This window comes from Ceratina calcarata, unplaced genomic scaffold (genome assembly GCF_001652005.2).
Source record: "Ceratina calcarata isolate Rehan_Ccalc_2016 unplaced genomic scaffold, ASM165200v1 scaffold569.2, whole genome shotgun sequence".
Lineage (NCBI taxonomy): Eukaryota > Metazoa > Arthropoda > Insecta > Hymenoptera > Apidae > Ceratina > Ceratina calcarata.
Window position 1 is genome coordinate 674,439 of NW_017176894.1, and position 18,040 is coordinate 692,478.

General features: G+C 44.4%; 1 protein-coding gene across 2 annotated transcripts in view; it reads right to left on the minus strand.

Annotated features, from left to right (window-relative positions):
* sog (chordin short gastrulation) overlaps positions 1 to 18,034 on the minus strand; it is a 58,750-nt gene extending 40,716 nt beyond the window's left edge. The window contains exons 1-3 of one of the 2 annotated variants that reach the window (XM_018032129.2): positions 15,140 to 18,034; positions 8,943 to 9,831; positions 1,832 to 2,315 (exon numbers count right to left, since the gene is read on the minus strand). In XM_018032129.2, the coding sequence (XP_017887618.1) occupies positions 1,832 to 1,958 (127 nt within the window). In that variant the 5' untranslated portion in view covers positions 1,959 to 2,315; positions 8,943 to 9,831; positions 15,140 to 18,034. Of the gene's footprint in view, positions 1 to 1,831; positions 2,316 to 8,942; positions 9,832 to 15,139 lie in introns of those variants that run through there. The other variant, XM_018032130.2, reaches the window with a different exon arrangement.
* Between the last annotated feature and the right edge of the window lie 6 nt (positions 18,035 to 18,040).

Genomic DNA, 18,040 nt, shown 5'->3' on the forward strand with positions numbered 1-18,040 from the left:
TTACGTAAAATAAATTGTTTATTATTCGAGGACAATCGGAAAGCCGTGGTTCTTTCGTTAAATTGATTGGAAAATTTAGTCGCTGCACTTATAAGTATGAAACATTAAATTCAACATACAAAATGGCTACCTATGTATATCGATTATTGCGTCAATCGTATGAATTACTATGACGCACCGAACGATTTTTAACTTCGACGGGATCAGCGAAGTGTCTCTGGATGTGCGTTTAAAATGAGGGCAATAAAATGGATTTTTCACTGGCCGCGTCCCAGAGCGGTAAATCTTTCTGTTACGAGTGTTCGGGTCAACGTATAGTTCACAAGTTGTTTCCAAGTCGGGCGTTAAAAATCTGGCTCGGTATGTGGGTGCGGTTATCGGCTGTTCCGATATACATTATATACGTGTACGTAGAGCGCAACCAATCTGAACGATGCGACGGGAAAGAAAACGGTGAAACTACGCAGCGTGCGATGTCGCAAAAATGTCAACGCGGCGACGAGAGCCGCGTATCGTTCGCGCTAAGTATGTTTACAGATTCGAGCCCAAACCGACGGTATAATTTATGCCTTCGCGAATATACTTTGAGTTGCACGCTTTGTAAACAGCGTCCCGATGACCCACGTCCGAGACTCTACATCCGAGGCAGGCTTGAAAGATTTTCGTCAAATAAAACAGTACACGGTATCCATTAAATGAGCCGTACAAAGTACCAGTGTCCACAAACAGTAAATTGTTCTCCTACTTTGCTTATTCAATTTTATCAAATAGCTATTTTATATTGAATTGAAAGGAGCAACTTTACTTTAAATAATTTAAAAGCTATCAATAAATCATAAGACTGAATAATTTGTTTCCACTAGAAGGGCAGAACTAGAAACGAAACCTGTTTTCTTTCTTATTAGTAAATTAAATTAGACGGTCGATAGACAGGTGCATAATTGACTCGATTAACATTGGTTTGGTATGGTCCCGCCGTTTTTCGGTCTTCATTCGTTAAATTGATTACTGCCAGTCTGAATACGATATCTCATCGGGTAATCCGATCGTTATTAAAGGTAAGTATTACGCTACGTAATCTAGAAGCAACTGTAATTAATCCCCGGCTGCACAACCGCATTTCCTCGCTGCAAACATTTTTGCTCAAATTGTTCGATCTCTGCGTACGTCTGTTCTACAACGCAACGGATTACTTGAGATAATTAAGAGAACGATCCGAAGTATCGTGCGGCGAACGCATTCTGAATTCGTTCGACGGTAAGAACAAACAGCGACGAATGCGGTAACTTCAATACGCATTATTAACTTATTCTGACATCTGGGTCAGTGAGTACGAGTGTTTAAGAACGAGCACGCATCTTCCTGCCATCTCTTTTTATCCTCCAACAGTCGCGCGAGCGTTACAAGGAACAAAGCATAAACCTTTTATGTTTTCAACTCGATAACGGGGGTTCGGTTTAGCGTGTAATTTTGGAAGATAGTCGAGGCCGAGATAAGATCGCGAGAAGTTTCAGAAGGATATGCACCGGCGCGGCGCGGCGTTTCCTCGCCGGCAAAGGGGAGAACGAGAATGAGTCACGCGGCACCGATTCAAAGTAGACGATCGAGAGGAGTTCGATTCCCGCCTTTTTCACGTGGCGACTTTGTTACGTAAATACGAGAGTCACGGCGAAGAGCCTCGTTATTTTCGAGCGTTCTCCAACCTTTAAAGGAAAAGAAACTGCTCGCGTTCTGACGAAATCCCAAGCCCGAAACCGCGACACGCGCGATAACTGATTCCGCAAATTGACTCGCTAACGTGGAATGTATCTTTTAATTGAGCGAGGCTTACCGGCGGCGCGGTGAGGTCTCCTGGCCCAGTCCTCCTCGATCAAAGGCGCGACCCTGCGCGTGCGAACGGTCAAAGGACAGGAGACGATGACGAGCAAGATCACCAGCAGACCACCGTGGAAACGCATCTCGGCAACTTTCAAAAAGTCCGACGGTGAAGCGTATCTTCTGTCTCTCGTCTGGCACACACGGATGTTTCTAAACGCGCTTCTCTCTCGCGTCGCGTTCTATCTCGCACCGTCTATCTCCTTTCGAAACACTGCTAGTGCTTCTCTTTCTCTAGTCTGTTATTCGGAGCCACGGCACTGGTCTATTAACGACCGTTCACTGCACAAAACTTTCTGCACTCTCCTTAGCCACTGCCTCTCGTCTCACACCACCGCGTCTCCTCTCTGTGCCACGTGACGAAGCGACAATCCACGGTCCGTGAAAGATAGCCACGAATTTGAAAGGCAGACACGCCGCACGATTTTCGCGAACAAAAACTGCGAGCAAAACGCAATAATATGGTTAGAAACGATCGGTGCGGCAAAAGGTCGTTCGCTAGCCACAATATTTACTGCAGATAACGCGACGTGTCGCGTTCCGTTCGAGACACCTACAACGAGCGCATTCGACGGCTTAATAGGCTAAGGTACACAACACGCAGGTTCGTTCGTCTCTTTTCCTCCAACGATACCGACGCTCGACGGTGTATTTATCTCATTCCTTCCCTCCTTCTTTCCACGCGTGCACTCCTTTTTTCGCGCTATCGTTTCTTTCACCGAGTTCGTACGAGTCTAATGTCCCCGGCGCTCTTCTTTCCCGTGTTACTGCGCGAGCGTTTTATAAGGCGGTAGGTACACAACCAGCGAGGCGACGACGACGAGTTTCGAGAGCTCACCACTCCGTCTCTCTCTCTTGCTCTGTCTCCGTTTTAACCGGCGCACTTCTTCCACGCAACTCCGCCTCGCAACTCTTACGAGAGCTCGCGGTGCAACAATGCCGGCACGAGCATCCGATCCGTTACCTCGAGCCTGAGAACCGAACAGTTGCACACCGATAAGACTAGCGTTCGACTCGCCGGCTCATATCGAAACCTCGGCCAGACGACGTTACATATTTTTAATTAGCGACACTTTTCCCAAGTTGCTCGCAGGATTATATTTGGTTCACCACCGACCTGTTTCCACGCGAACCAACGGAGCAGCGTGCGTCTGATACGGTCGCCGCGTGACTGCCGCAACTGAGTGACTGACTCGGTGGGAAGCTGTTACCCGACTTGCTCTCTACGCCCGTGCCGCCGCTGAATCCGATGTGTCCCGATCATCGGCACAACGTACCACCGTCTCCGGCTGGCTCTCGCTCGAAAAAGCTTCTGGTTTCGCGCTTGCGCCACGAGGACGATTCGCTTTTTCGTACCACGCGACGCGATGTACACGTCTACCTGCCACCGACAAATTTAATTCTATACGCACCGAAAGACGAGACAGGATACACGGCTGCGTCCGCGGAAGCGTCGCTCTGTCTGCCGCTCGCGCTCGGTATTACCGGCGACTCTCTTATAATAGTTTTCAACCACGTGTACCACGGAATCGAAGATCGATCTCGCTTCCGGATTTCGAATCAAACCTTCTAAAGTCAAATCTTGACGATTTTCCGTGATATTGTTATTTGCCAACGAGCAAATTTTATCGGTTCTCTTCTCCTTCGTCTTGGAAAACGATTATTCAAAAAGAATTTCCTCCGTTTTTCTTTAAATCAAACGTATTCTCCGGTTCTTGTCCGATAAAAAAAATGTATGAACAAGGTAACACCCTGATATATCGTACTATCACGAAGGAAAGACGGCTAGAAGAGCGCAAACGGTACACGTTGCTCCGATGTAGCTCGACGATGACAACTGTCGGCAGCCCGGTCGAGTCCGTCGCTTTTATGGGGATAGCCGACCACGCTGCGGCACCGGGACCGAACCTCTCCGTGTGTGCGTACAAGCGTTTACAAGCTCCGTGTACTCGCGACGCGGCGTTATCGTGCAAGTGCGCGCGCGTACGCTTTCTTAATACATATGTATGTACCGCGTGCGCGCGTATAGAGGATACCAGGATACACTGTGTTCCCATCTCTAAGTTCCTCCGGAGTGTCGCAAAGAGATGCGTACAGTGGAAGTCAAAAGCGAACGTACATAAATCTTTGAATGTTTTACAACGTATCGAGCGCTTCACTCCGCGTTGTATCTATCATCCAATTTGTAAAATCTCTCGATACGTGTATTCACTTTTGGTTCTCGCTGTATGCAAAGCGAGGGAGAAAAAAAAAGGACAGGGGTTAAACTGAGAGAACCCGTGTGATACCTCGATCGCGGTGGGTGTCGCAAATGACTGTGCTTCGTGTGCGAGGTGTGCGAGCGCGCTACGCGTGTGGGTGCTTCTCCCACCTCCGGCTTAACCACCACTATCGCGTTTCCCACCTTCCGCGCTTTCGGCACCACCACCATCGTTGGAGAACCCGTGTCACATCGCTATCAGACTGGCGAACACGAAACTCGACTTGTCGTGTTCACCCACACCTCTCGCCAGTATTTTCCAACTATTGAAACTTATTGATAGTGAGCCAATAAGAAGTAATAAACTTGTTGTTCAGATTTTGCTTGATTAAAACGTACTGTATGCAAAAGTCGTTATATGATGGAGATTATTGGATGAAATGTATTCTTGTATTTTGACAAATTCAAACGTACCTTTCTCATTAAATTTCTTACTGATTCGCCATGTATACATATTCTCTCCGTCATTCTTTTAATTCTTTTCCACGCTCTCCGTACTCTCTTCCATGTGCAGATAAATTTGTAATGTAATAAATCAGTATTACGTACAATAAAGCAATACATGCAATTATCAGAATACTATTGTTGTATATTATTTCATACGTGCATTTCTAATAACGCGATCTCGACCACGGATCGACGGTAAGCAGTTTTTGTCGAATGATGTAACGCGATGGAAAATGTCGAAAGGAATTCCCGGATGTGGATAAGAATCTGTGTGACTATATCAATGAGCCGATACTGTGAATGAAGCCGCGATCGCGGTGGTTTCCATTCGGGTGCTCGTCGATTCGCTACACGCACCGGAATGACGTAGACGTAGACGTTAAACGCGCTTGATGCAAATCCATCGTACGGGCGTCGCATACGTAAAACAGATTAGTTAGAAGTAATCCACGATTTTCGATTCATCCTTACAAGTCTAAGTTGTTAAGTGTTCAAAGTTGAACATACGGCTTTTATGTCTGATGCACTTTTTAATGAGTAATTCATATCCAAGGCAGAGTTATCACGAGCAATGGGAATAGCGTGAATCAAAGTACGTGAACTAAATGAACTGTCCCTAACAGTTTAAGGGTTACAAGTATGGAGAACATTGTGACGGTAGCCTAAGGCAAGGGATCTTCCCTCGCGAATCTTCAACCCGGTTACTCCATCGAATCTCACCTCGGCGCCTAAAAATAGACCGACGAAAAGGGTGTTCACGAAACGAACACCGTCCCCCTTTTTCTTCGTTTATTCGGCAGTTCGAACAGCAAAGATCGACCGGATACAGATTCGAAACCACGGTGCCGGGGGCCCGGGGGAGGTAGCGAAAGAAAGGAGAATAAGAAGAGCAGGAGCGCGGGGTCCACGGAGGAGGAACGCGTGTATCCTCGGCACCTCTCGTGTATCCTCTGGCTCCGGCGCGGCGTCGCGTCGCGACGGGACTGGCACCGGCAAACTCGTTACGGAATCGTCCCTAAGACGGGGTGACTAATTGCTAAGCGGCTTGTAAAAATTCGCAGGACAGTCTGTCGACATCGTGGCGCGGTCGTCTCATCGTCGCGCCGTTATTATACTTTTTGCCCGTGCACGCTTGGCTAGAGAAGAGAACGCGGGAGAGCGAGAGAGACGTGTACAGAGTACAGTTCCCACGAAAAGTACCGCGTCTATTCGTCACAGCGTGAAAACGTTAAACGAGAAAATGCGAGATCACCGATTTTTCCATCGTGGACGTGGGTACTCGGATCCGAGTACAGAAGCGATTGCGATTAGAATCTCGATGAAAGGACACGTTGGGAAGTTGCTGCAACACTTTTTGCAGCCACTGTATAGTCGAAGCGACGAAGATAGAAGGAGCGGTGGAGGGGTGGCGCGATGGCGAGAGGAGCGTGTGTGCGTGCGAGGCCTTAAGGTGAGAAAAGAAAAATGGCGAAGAGAGGCCGGGTCTCCCGCGAGAAGAAGGCGAGAAGGGGACGAACGCTTTCGCAGATTCCACGTGAGATACCTGCGGCATTCTTCGCTCTGCAACGAAGGCATTAAGCCGGATGCACATTCGTCGTGAACGACGCTCCGTGAATTCATTTCCAAGAAAAATATCTTCCGCCTCGAAACGAATTTTACGGCAGATTTTGTTCGCGACCGCCGCCGCGTCGCGCCTCCGACCGTTTTCTCTACCCTCCTTTCATTCTTGACGCGCGGCCACCATGCTTTTATTACCATTACGCCTTTTTTCTACCCAAATCCGAACTGACGATAAAACATCTATCTAATCCGGCGATAAACTCTTTTCTCGCGATGTTTACGCGTTTCGTGCGCCACTGATGACTGACCAAAGGTAATCCCTTGCGCGCGCGCGCGCATCTGCCGCCAATGATTGGCTTTGCCAGCTCGGGTGATCGCTTGGAAAAGCTGTCGATCGGTTTCTATCCAACAGATTTATCCTCTATCCTATCCTACCTCTCCTTAAAAAGGACCATACGAACAGTAAGCTATGAGTTTTAGGCAAAATTACTTGAATCATAAACAATTCATAAAGAATAAGAGAAGATAATATTTTGCGAATGATTATGTAAGATGATTCGTTAAACGTGTCATTGTCAACGAGACTTACAATTACGTCAGGCAATCGATTTCGCAATTTCTTATTACGATCTCAACGCTTTTCAGTAATCCACGGATTTAATGAGCGCGCTGACTTCGACTCTGTTTACTAAAATAAATCCGTAAAAGTGCAACCGATGTCGTAAAGATTGCATTCGCTTTGATCCGACGTCTGCTGATTCCACATTTAACTCACCCTATCAAAACTGTTATTATTACGTCTCTTGCTACATCTTTACTATCCTTTTGATTGCCGATGAGTAAACTCGCTCCAGTTTTACACTGCCGTAAGTATCAGAGACACGTAAATGCAATTTGAGATGTTTATTAAAAATGAAATATAATATCAATTATTATATGAATTACTATGAGAAATACAATGAGTGAATACTAATGGCCAGCAATACGTGAAATAAGAGAAGTTGCAGTTCGAGTAAAGAATGAAAATGGTCCGAAAAGTGTAATCGGCGAGCGGACAAAGATCAAAACCGTAGATAGAAAGGAATAAGAGGGAAGGGAGACAGCAGACTGGCGTGAAGTGGTGGGTTGGCACAAAAGGGCATGAGATGATTTATTTCAATTCGCTATCGCGGTGTGTCGCCCACGGTGGCGGTCGCGCGTGCACGGGCGAAAGAGAGGAATCATTTGCGCGAGCGGACCACACGCCGAATGAAACAAGAAGAAACTCAATTACTTCGGGGAATCATCGGGAACCCCTTTTGCGGCGGCGCAACTATTGGATTCTGACGCTGCATCTTACGTTTTCGCAGGTACGAAGAATGGAAAAAAAGAGGGCGACAAAGGGGAGAGAACCGGGGCGGAGTGTTAGAACGGAGAAAAAAGAAGAAGGGAGGATGAACGACGAGCGCAAAAGGGATCATCCTTCCCTAGGATTATTCACGATGCCGGGCTATGACAAATCTAATAGATTCTCGGCGAGTCAGGAGCCACCGGATAGAAAGAGGAGAAAACGACGCGCGGCCTATTCAACGCTCGATGAGCGGATGTAACGCTTCTCGGACCCTTCTGCGTCGGTCCCTTCTTTAACAATGATATCCCTTCTCGCGGCTGGCTATACGGAGAAATAAAGTCAAGCTCGACGTTGCTCACCTAGAGAGCGCGCTGGAGACACACAATGCTCATTGTCGGGGCTCGTCGTGGAATGCGTGGACCGAGGTATTGTCGGCGCACGCCAAATGTGGACCCTCTCTTTTCCGACTGGCACTCACATTCACGCTCGCCTTTATTCCAATCCTCGCTCTTGGCTTCATTTTTTATTTCATATTTCGAACGTGTTAATCGGATACGCTGCATAAATTGATCTTCCACTGATGAGATGTATTCTATGCCTCCTCTAGATCCGTATAGATGAAGGTCAAAGTTTTTTCAAAGGAAGTGTGTATCGCGCACCGAACAAATATTTAACTGAATTCGGGCCAAAAGCCACACCCGATGAACATTTCGATTCCCCACGAGTTCTAACGAATCGAATAGTTTAGCAATATTCGACTATCGAAAATTTATACTTGTTATACTATTTACATCGTTATCAATCTCTTTTAGTGGATATAAATCATGTCTACGTAGGAAATTTTAAACTCCAGCACGTCCAATAGAACGGCTGAGGAACGAATTGTTATTCGTATTTGAAAGCAATCAATGAAAATTATACCTAATAGTAAATAGCTGCTAAGAATAGACGACGAGAAATGTAGATTGTCGGTTTAATTGCGGGCTTAAAATATGATAGCGCATAGCGCAAGATCGATATATCCTTGGTCAATGACAGGGTGACCTTTGGTTTAAATTAACAGCGCCTCGGCTTCCGTCCCGACGTTTGTATTCAAAAACACACTCTCGAGCGAGAGACGATCGCATTATTTCGCCGTCCGATCGTTTACGAGACGGATTGCTGCGTTAATCTCGGCGCGTCAGCAGCCTCGAGTGCTGCTGGCGCCGCGGAAAAGCAACGATAGCTAAACCGGGCCTAACAGAATCCGGATACCTTTCACTTTCACCCAGTGAAAATCAAGACGAACGTGCATCGTTCGACTCGTGTTACATTTTTAATAGAATGAGTCTAAAAATTGCATATCTCCGTTTACAAGTACAAAAACGTATTGTAAACGTGGTACGATCGTAAAGCTCATAAACACTGGTTGTTATAGTACTCAGCACTGTGCGTAAAAAAAGAATAAACATAATTGTCGATTACACTTACCCAAAACAGGTCGAAAATATTGGGGACACCCCGTAGATCCTTTGGACTCCTCAGCCTGGGTCGAAGCTCGTATCCTGGCAGGGCGGCGTTAAATCGTCCGAATCGCAAACGCGTTGTATACAAAGGCTGGGCCGAGGACCGGTGATTAATTTCGTCCGGCAATTAAGAAGTCGCCACGAGCGGGCACGCGCGTGAAAAGGACGAGGAACCGGACCGAGCGCATCCCTCGAAGCGGCACGTCCAGGAGGGCCGTTGAATGGGCCCGAAACGAGGCCGGCCACCCCGTTTTGCTCGCCGATGCCGAGGTACCGGCTGGCAAAAGGTGCAAAGCGAAGCATGATCGCAGGCACAAAAGGAGCGAAATCTCTCGGGGTCTCCGGAATGAACGGTTTCCGCGGCACCATTAATCTCCGAGACAATGGGGCCGCTTCTACGAAAAACTGAGCCTGGGGCCCCGATGAATAAAGTTACTACCACTCCGCAGTCGGGTAGTTTCACCTGGCCGGCTTCGGGTATCGGGATAATCCGGCACCCGAGCACGGAAGCACGTTTGATCGAAGAAAAATGGTCCCTCTCGGTAATTTAAACGGACCCGAACGCGTTTGCAGGGACACCAGGTACACGCGTGTTAAGTACGCGATTTTACAGCGCCGCACGAGGTGTAAATAACGAGCCGCGCCTCCGGTACCCGTCTTGCCAGCAAACCTCGTGGTCCGAATCAGTTTACGACCTTCCGGCGCCTCGAGACACCTGCCCGCCTCGCGCACCTCCGCCTTTCTTGAAAATACTTTCCCCACCGAGACGGCGGCGCTCGTTCATTCAGGTAAACGCGGCACTCGGTGAATGCCGATGCTGCGCGAACGTTCCGTCGGTTGATGCGTCCAGTGATCTGAAATTTTTTCAAACGATATTTCATTGAAACTGGTTTTCGTTGAAAGGAGGAATTTATTATCGATCCCGCGATAGAGATATCGAGGGGACGATTGTTATTTCTCGTAGACTCGTTATCCGTCTACGTCGGGTTAATCGCGAGTTATGATCTGTCTGCGGTAATACTTAAAAAAAGAAACTACAAAGGCGTTGCGATTGATATTCCAAGCGTCGGCGCCGCTAGAATGATTTATCGACGGGATCCGTGTTGCGCATCGGGAAAATGCAATGAAACTGCAATCACGGCTATTTCTCTATTTGCATCCGGCGCCTTGGATCGGCGCCAGTGCGAATTTCTGAAACCGAAGGCAAAGGGCTGGATAGACGAGTTTCAACAAATTTAAGCAAACAGACATAATTCTGATCTGATAAATTTGGACGAACCTGCGCCTTGCCTCCGATAAGCCTAATTCTAATCGGACAGTGATCGGTGCGGTACGAGAAACAGTCATAACGCTTGTCTATCCTTGAGCAATTGATAGACGCGATACGAGGTGGTTCCCGCTAACTTTAATTGCACGGGAAATGTTTTAGGTGATGGTCGACGTGTTATCTAATAGGCTAACCGTTCGTGTACCATTTTCTAGAAATAGAACCGCGCGAAATGTTGCACGCATAAATATTAATTCGTTCAGCTACCACGTACATGAATATTTCAATCGAATTAAACTCGAAATGAGTTAACACTGAAATTAATGAGCCGGTATCGTATAATCGGCCGCTCTGATCTATCGAACGACATAACGGGCCGAAGGGGAGGCTAGAACACGCTGGAATCCGATTATGTATGTTCCCCGCGTGGAACCGATCGACTATTAACCCTGTCGATCTCGTTCCACGCGCTGTCACAAACCTTATCGTTAAACAACAAACGCGATCCGCTCATTTACGTTCTATCAGTGGCTCATTATGCATTCCTATGCACCTACATCAGGATTAACCGCCTTTGAAACAGAGATAACGATTCGCAATTGCTCGTCACCGAGCTCGTGTTCGTTCAACGATTGATTAATATTATAGTAAAAAACTGCGAAACGTAATCGTTTTGGTTTTTGTACGATCGCTGATCTATTTCTTGTTCAAGGACTTCTAACTATAAATCCATTTCAAACAGTCGTAGGAGGAAAATAATCCAGTCGAAAGTATAACGAAGAGAAATCGCGTTTCCGAACGGACGTTCCGTTACACGGTTAACCGATGCATAGAATATGGAACTCAGATAGAAGAAAAATCGGCTCGATAACGTTATTTTAGTTACGACGTCCAGACAAATTCATTGCCGATAAGTGATCGGAATAAAAACAGTCGCGACCGAGTCGCTGTCAGCAATGAGGTCGATTAATTACGGCGCCAAAGAGGAAACGTTCAAATAAACAGACCTGACGCGATTTCTTTTTCCAATTTGCTTCCCTTCCTTCTGGCTACGGTTCTCGATGAAAATTCGTCTAAACTTCTGCCCGTTAATTTAAAAATTCCTACCACACAGTTTGGCAGTTGCATAACGACTTTCATACATATATAAGCAATTGTCTTGATGGTAAAGGATCATCGTCCTCCCCTCTTACGTGCTACGCAATTCAATTACACAACTACGTACAATACGTACAAGATAGGCGCCATCGCGTGTCGCAATAATAGCCGTTCGTTGAAAAATCAGTATCTAATAATGTCCATTTACGTTCTCGACCAAGAATAAACGGCACCCAGGGCCACGCGACGTCTGACACCGTACAGCCACGTCCATCACTGATTTGCAAACGCTACAACGAAATCGATCTATTCTAAATTCGTTGTAACGTTTTTGAATTATTAAATAATTCATGGGATTATGTTATTAATTAGTAGATTTTTGTCGTTCAACATTCGCGAATGCGAAGCAAACTGATGTAATCTCGTCGCACGAATCGAACGTTTTGGCGCACACCGGAGAGAACCATATAGGTTTCTCAGGGGGCGTAGCCGAGGAATCTGTGCCATGTCGCGTAAACATACTATAATAATAATGTACTATAAATACGCGGCGAGAGAGACGGTGCACGAAATAGTCGAGACCAGACGGAGACAGGTCGCGAAAGAGCAATGCATGCAGGCGCCGGCGTCAAGTGACGGATACATTACACGCGTCGAGGAAGTATTATCTGTCGCACGTACTTATGCGCTTCTTCTTTTTTTACATCTTTCGCACTTTCTCGTCACTAAACATTTTGCGTTTAGTCAAAAATGAATTTGTTAGTTAAAAATAAATCGCATTGAACCGCGACTTGTGAGTTCGCCATTAGTGGCGTGCCTCGGTTTAACGACCCACGACACCTTCGCGATCTCGTCTCTGCATTTCCCCAGCGTTCGTACTTGTCCGAGCAAGGGCGACGCTCGTTAGACATGAAATCGATCTTAATTTCACGTAAAGCCGTGAACGAAACCGAGACCCGTATCGCGTCCCGTCGCGTCCACTTGTCACGGGTTGTCTCGATTCGGTTTAAAGGTAAGGCTGCTTTTTAAACGTCGACGACGGGTTTAGAAAGCAGATATTTATGACAGCCTACATTTTACTATTTTCCTTAACACTTTCTTGCGGATCTCATTACACATAAATCATCGGAAATAAGATAAAGTGCACGACGTATTTCCATTTTCACGGTACGTCAATGGTTTGCTCTAAAGAATAAAAATGCGTTGGAAAGAAACTCTCTCAGTTATCGAGTGTCAAGAACTGTCAACAACTTTTGCGGTATGACTCTAGCACATGAACATAAAATGCACAAATATAAATAAAGCACTGATAATGTATGTGCATAAACATTCTAAGTACACACCCGATCTCATGCCTACGTGTATACTCGCCCCTTTGCTTCGCAAATATACATTGATCTATTAGTCGGCGCGCGTGCGGTAACGTCAGATAATATTTTTCAATTTTCATTAGATCTTCGTAGAATCGAATCGATATATCCATCGCGTTAAACTATGTTCGAGCATTGAAATGCGACTTGTAACAACAGATTCGTGGCTGAGAGTAAATGATTAGGGATAACATTACCAAGAAGTGTCTAATCGTACTGATTAATGCCGGTTTGATTTAAGAAGGATATCGACAACGTGGATTACCCTTACCGAAAGTATGTACTTTTCGAGCACACGTGTTTATGTAAATGTCTGGCTTACACCGAGGCCTAAGTGGCCCGGTCTCGCGCCGGAACATTACTCACGTCCCGCGAACGTTACGATCCCCAGCGACGAAAAGTCACTCGCTAGAGTTTTCACAAAGGGAGTTATAGGGATCCGGTCGGGTTTGAGCGCACGTGCGAGATCGATGGCTCGTAATTCTCTAGCGCGTGTACGAAAGGAATGTTGGAAGACCGCCGAGTTCGTTGTAAAGTACACACGCGAAATTGACTGACGATATTTCGAGCTTTATCCTCATCTGCCGTGCAGATTGCCCTCACGGGATCGATACCCTCGCCGCATTTATCAATAGACAGCAGATTCTTGTGCGGAATTTACGATTAAGATTACATATGATTTCATTTTACACAAAAATTAGCAGTCTATTTATAAACGTTCCTCCGGCGCCAACTAATCATCGGCCAAACGTAGAAAACGATTTTCGTACAGGTTTGCCAAGGAGGCGCTTCAAAGTACGGATTTAATAACGCGGTAATGTCTCTAAATAGATGATCAAATATGAATGTCTAGAGAAGTAAAAATAAGTATAACGGATCGCGTGACGACGTGGTAAATGTCGAAGGTGAGCAATTATACGCAGAAGCGGGAGGAAACGCAGCTTCCATTAATCGGATTTGCATGAGTGGCGACCAGACGTCAATTAATAGCTGAATTATGCGGCATTCCTACAACCCGTTAGAGTTTACCCGCATTCGACCGGTCGTCGAGTGTCTTTATATTCCGTATGTGGCACACCACCCACACGCACCGCCGTTATCGGTATTGCCGCGCAACACGGTGCGTCGCGATCCAACATTTTACGGAGCGTACACGTCGACAGATGGGAATGTTGGCGCCATTCTACCGGCATTATGCGCGCACGGCAATGATCAAGCGAAATGAGCAAAATCACAGCCGCGATTGCGACTGTCCACGCTCGTAATCTCGATCTCGCAATACTCAATGCCTCTGTCTACAATGTGGCTCAAAACTGCGTGGATACTTGCCATTTTTTATGATAATAATAGCTAAAAATATATAAATTTGAATAGAACTGGTTGATGATTGTAGACAGTTGTATGCACATTTCGATTTGATATGCAGCACACATTTTATGCGGTAGAAAACGTGCCATTGTCTCAGATTTAACTTTCCACGATAAGGTAGGCGTTTATACCTGAGGAAGTGTCGCGAGTTGCAGCAGGGAATAATTGTTTTATTATTTATGACGTTACTAAACTTGTACGCCATTCATGGTTGACTAACCCATCCGAAATTTTAACCCTTTGGAATTTCGCTCGATAAAACAACAGCAATCCGGTGTGGAATAATATTTTTCCAATGTCCAACGGAAATTGATAACCATGCCCCGTCGATGGGAAAACACAGACAGTGTAAACTTAGGCAATTTATCGGGCGGTGCATAAAACGGAGGGTTTTCACATTTTTGACAACGTCATTCTTTAGATCGGATAATTTTCCACTTGTGGCTCAAGGGCCATCGAAATTTGGATGTAATCTAAATATAGGTCAGGCGCCGATAACGATTTCTGATGCGAGTCTTGAAACGAACGTCGGAAGAAACACTTTTAAGACTTGACTGAAATACAATTTATGACTTCTACTTTATGACGTACGTTTCCTGTGCAATATTCAAACGTCTCTCTTTAAATTTAGCACCGAATTGTTAAATAACTTTTCACGGTGATCTGTGAAACGTCTGTGTCCGTAATAATTGCAGTAACCGACAAGTTGCGGAAAGATATTTCATAATTCTTGCAAAAACAGTCGTGAATTACGCGCAGAATAGCACGTACTTAGTACAACTTACGTTTACTATGCAACGTTTATTTCTACTCGGATTAAAAAACTACCGTGCCGCGATCCGTCTTCGTACGCAAGTTACTAATGTCATACTTTCACATTACCTAATTTATACAGTAATTCGAAAGTATTATCAAATGATAAAAAAAATGATAGACAAGACGAGACGAGTGTACTTTTTGCGTCCACTGTACGTGCACGCGATAACCTCGAAAATGAAACGACATAGCGTCGAACGTATGCAAGTAGCAATTACCATTTCGTGAAGGATTTTCGCTTACCTTGCTATCTGCGATCGACGAATTCTTCACTGGCTTATTTGTTATTCGGCGATCAACGGTTTACGTTGGAGATTGCGAGGTTATTGCGAGCGCGCGAATCTGAAAGGCTTCGATGATGAGTTCCGTTCGTTATTGCCCGTTGCCTGCGAGTGGTATATATCACAAAAAACTTCAATAAGTACACTATCGTTACTCGGCAGGTTGTTAATAATTCTAAAAGTACGAGATACACCGGCTTCGCGCCGTTTCACTAGCCGTACCCACGTTCCACGCACCATAAACACGGCGGCTAAGATACCAAATGACTTGACCTCGAGTTTGATCGATAGCGCCATCTTTTTTTCGCCATTGTAGCTTCGATGTGGTAAAAAATCCAGACAATAGTCGACACATCGATAGCCAAGTTTATGATGCGTCGAGTTAGTAAGCAGAAATCCATTTAAATCTGCCAATTATGTGCTAAGTATATCTTCGTTTTACGACACTGTTTTATATCTTAAAAGATCTATCATTATCTTTATGAAAGGTTCAAACTAATAATAACATTCTTAAAAGTGAGCTGCTTTTTCTTTTAGTAATCTCTGCGTGCGATCTAAGCAAATTTTCTGCAGAAAATCCACTTTCCATCAACTTTCACCTCCAGCTATGTGAAAAAAGATTCAATAAAATCATTCAACCTGTTTTGCGAATCTTGAATCTTGACCAACAGATGTAAATCATATTTACACGGTTCCCGCTTATTCTAAATCTGTCACCGTAGCGTGTGTCGACGAAGAAATAATTCTTGAACGTAAAAGTATCCGATTCTCTTGACGACTATCCAAATCGACGGTAGACGAAATATTTATTCGATGAATCGGCGTGAGACGCAGCAACCTGAATGAAATATTTTACGTTTCGATTAGGCAATCGAGTAAAAATAAATTGATTCGAAATCCTCCAACAATCCATGAAAGTTCGATTCTTTTTACATCGTTTTATTTCATTCATTCACCAAACAAAGGTGTAACGAAACCGGATTCACTCACACTCGTGCATAACGTACGTTTAGTGTTAAATGACAATGCACCGTATCGAGTACTTTACTTGTACAGCGAAGGTTGCACGTTGCACATAAGAAAATGTCGTGACACACAGGTCATACGCATAAGAGCGATGCAATGACTGTATCAATAAGTATTTAATTAATTATCGCTGTCTCCACGCATACATACGAAAATTTTAATATCTGTCTCTAATTAATCCATCGATAACTTAATATAACGTATCATTAAAATAAGGGAACTAAATAATTACGTGTATATCTGACGAACAAAACATAATAGAGGCAGCGGTTTCTCTACACATTTCTGCCGGTTATTTATGGAGCGAACTCGATTACTCATGTTAGTTGTAAAAGAATCGTGTGATACGCATTAAATTCTTTATTTTTGTTCTGACAAAGTTGTAGTAAATAATATTCTGATTAAGGTCCGTGTTACCTCTAATTGTTAAATATACACACGTTACTGGAAGTCGGAAAAATTTGACACACGCAAATCGACTATTCTAAGAACATATTACGTCAAACTTGTCTCTAAAAAAAGAATAAAAATCTAAGAATCTTACGTTACTCGTAACTCTAATCTGTGCTTAATCGGATTGAAAAAGAAGGGAGATGACAACTTAGAAAGCTAAATGAACCATGCGGTATAGGCGGTGCGCAGTCTTCGGTAATTAAAATAGAAAAGTAATAGTGCTTCTTCATTTGAAGTATCATTTGAATAAGGGATGCGCGCAGGCAAAGCGATGAGAATAGAGGCACGATAAAATGCTAACTCGTACAACGTTGTACAAGTTTTTCCTTTACCCTATCATTCCCTGCACGATATGCATGCATCCCAGGAAACGAAGGGAGGTCACCTCCGTGAAATATTCTACTCGACGAACCAGCCAGAACAAAAACAAAACCATTTTTAACGGCAAATAACATATAGACTACATAAAGCACAATTACAGTATATTTCACAAATTGTTTAAACATTCATATATAATTATACGAATCTTCGCATATGACGGAAAGGCGATTTGATCAGTTAGGGGGGAAGATTATTTCGTAAAAACAATGTATTCTTAAGGACAGGAAAACATTAGGAGATTGAAGGGCTTTGCGAAAAATGGCTTCATCTGGCAGACTGCCATGCCAGTTTGGATTGCTGGCTTAGAAATTGCGAGGCCTATCTCTCTTTGCTGCGAGAGGTTCTTTTCTAATTTTTCTTTTTACTTTATTCCGCATTTTTTCTCCCGTTCGAATGTTTTCTTTCAATCTGCATTTCCCGCCACGATCGATGCATAATTTCGGAATGTCGACAATATTTTAATTTTTACCTTATCAAGGTGCAATAAATAAATGGTATTCTCTTTTACACTGCGCGTGTGTGTATATGAGAGAAAAAAGAGAGAGAGATAATACATGGTTGACTGACTGTTAGTTCTATCGCGCGAGCAGGTGAAGGAGGGTGCAATTACATCACCTGCCAGTAGTCACAAGCAGTGAGACAACCATACCGAATAGATTTACTTGTTCAATTTCTTTTTCTTGTGTGACGTATACCACTGAAAACATAAAAAAATAGAAACAAATTTTTGTTAACTAGAAACAGTAAGTCATTGCACCGTCGGTTACCACTCACTGCAATTTACATGTCAATTAATGGGCCGATGCGACATTTTTTGTAATGTAGTGGACAGAGCAACATTCTCTCATCTATTGATCACATTTTTATCATCGTATTTATATAATGTAATGTACAATATGCAGCTACATTATGATAATCAGTATGTCCAACGCATTCAAACTGACAACACCGTGGGTACTTCACTTTTTTTGTTCTTAATATTCTTTTCAGTTTTTTTTTTCAA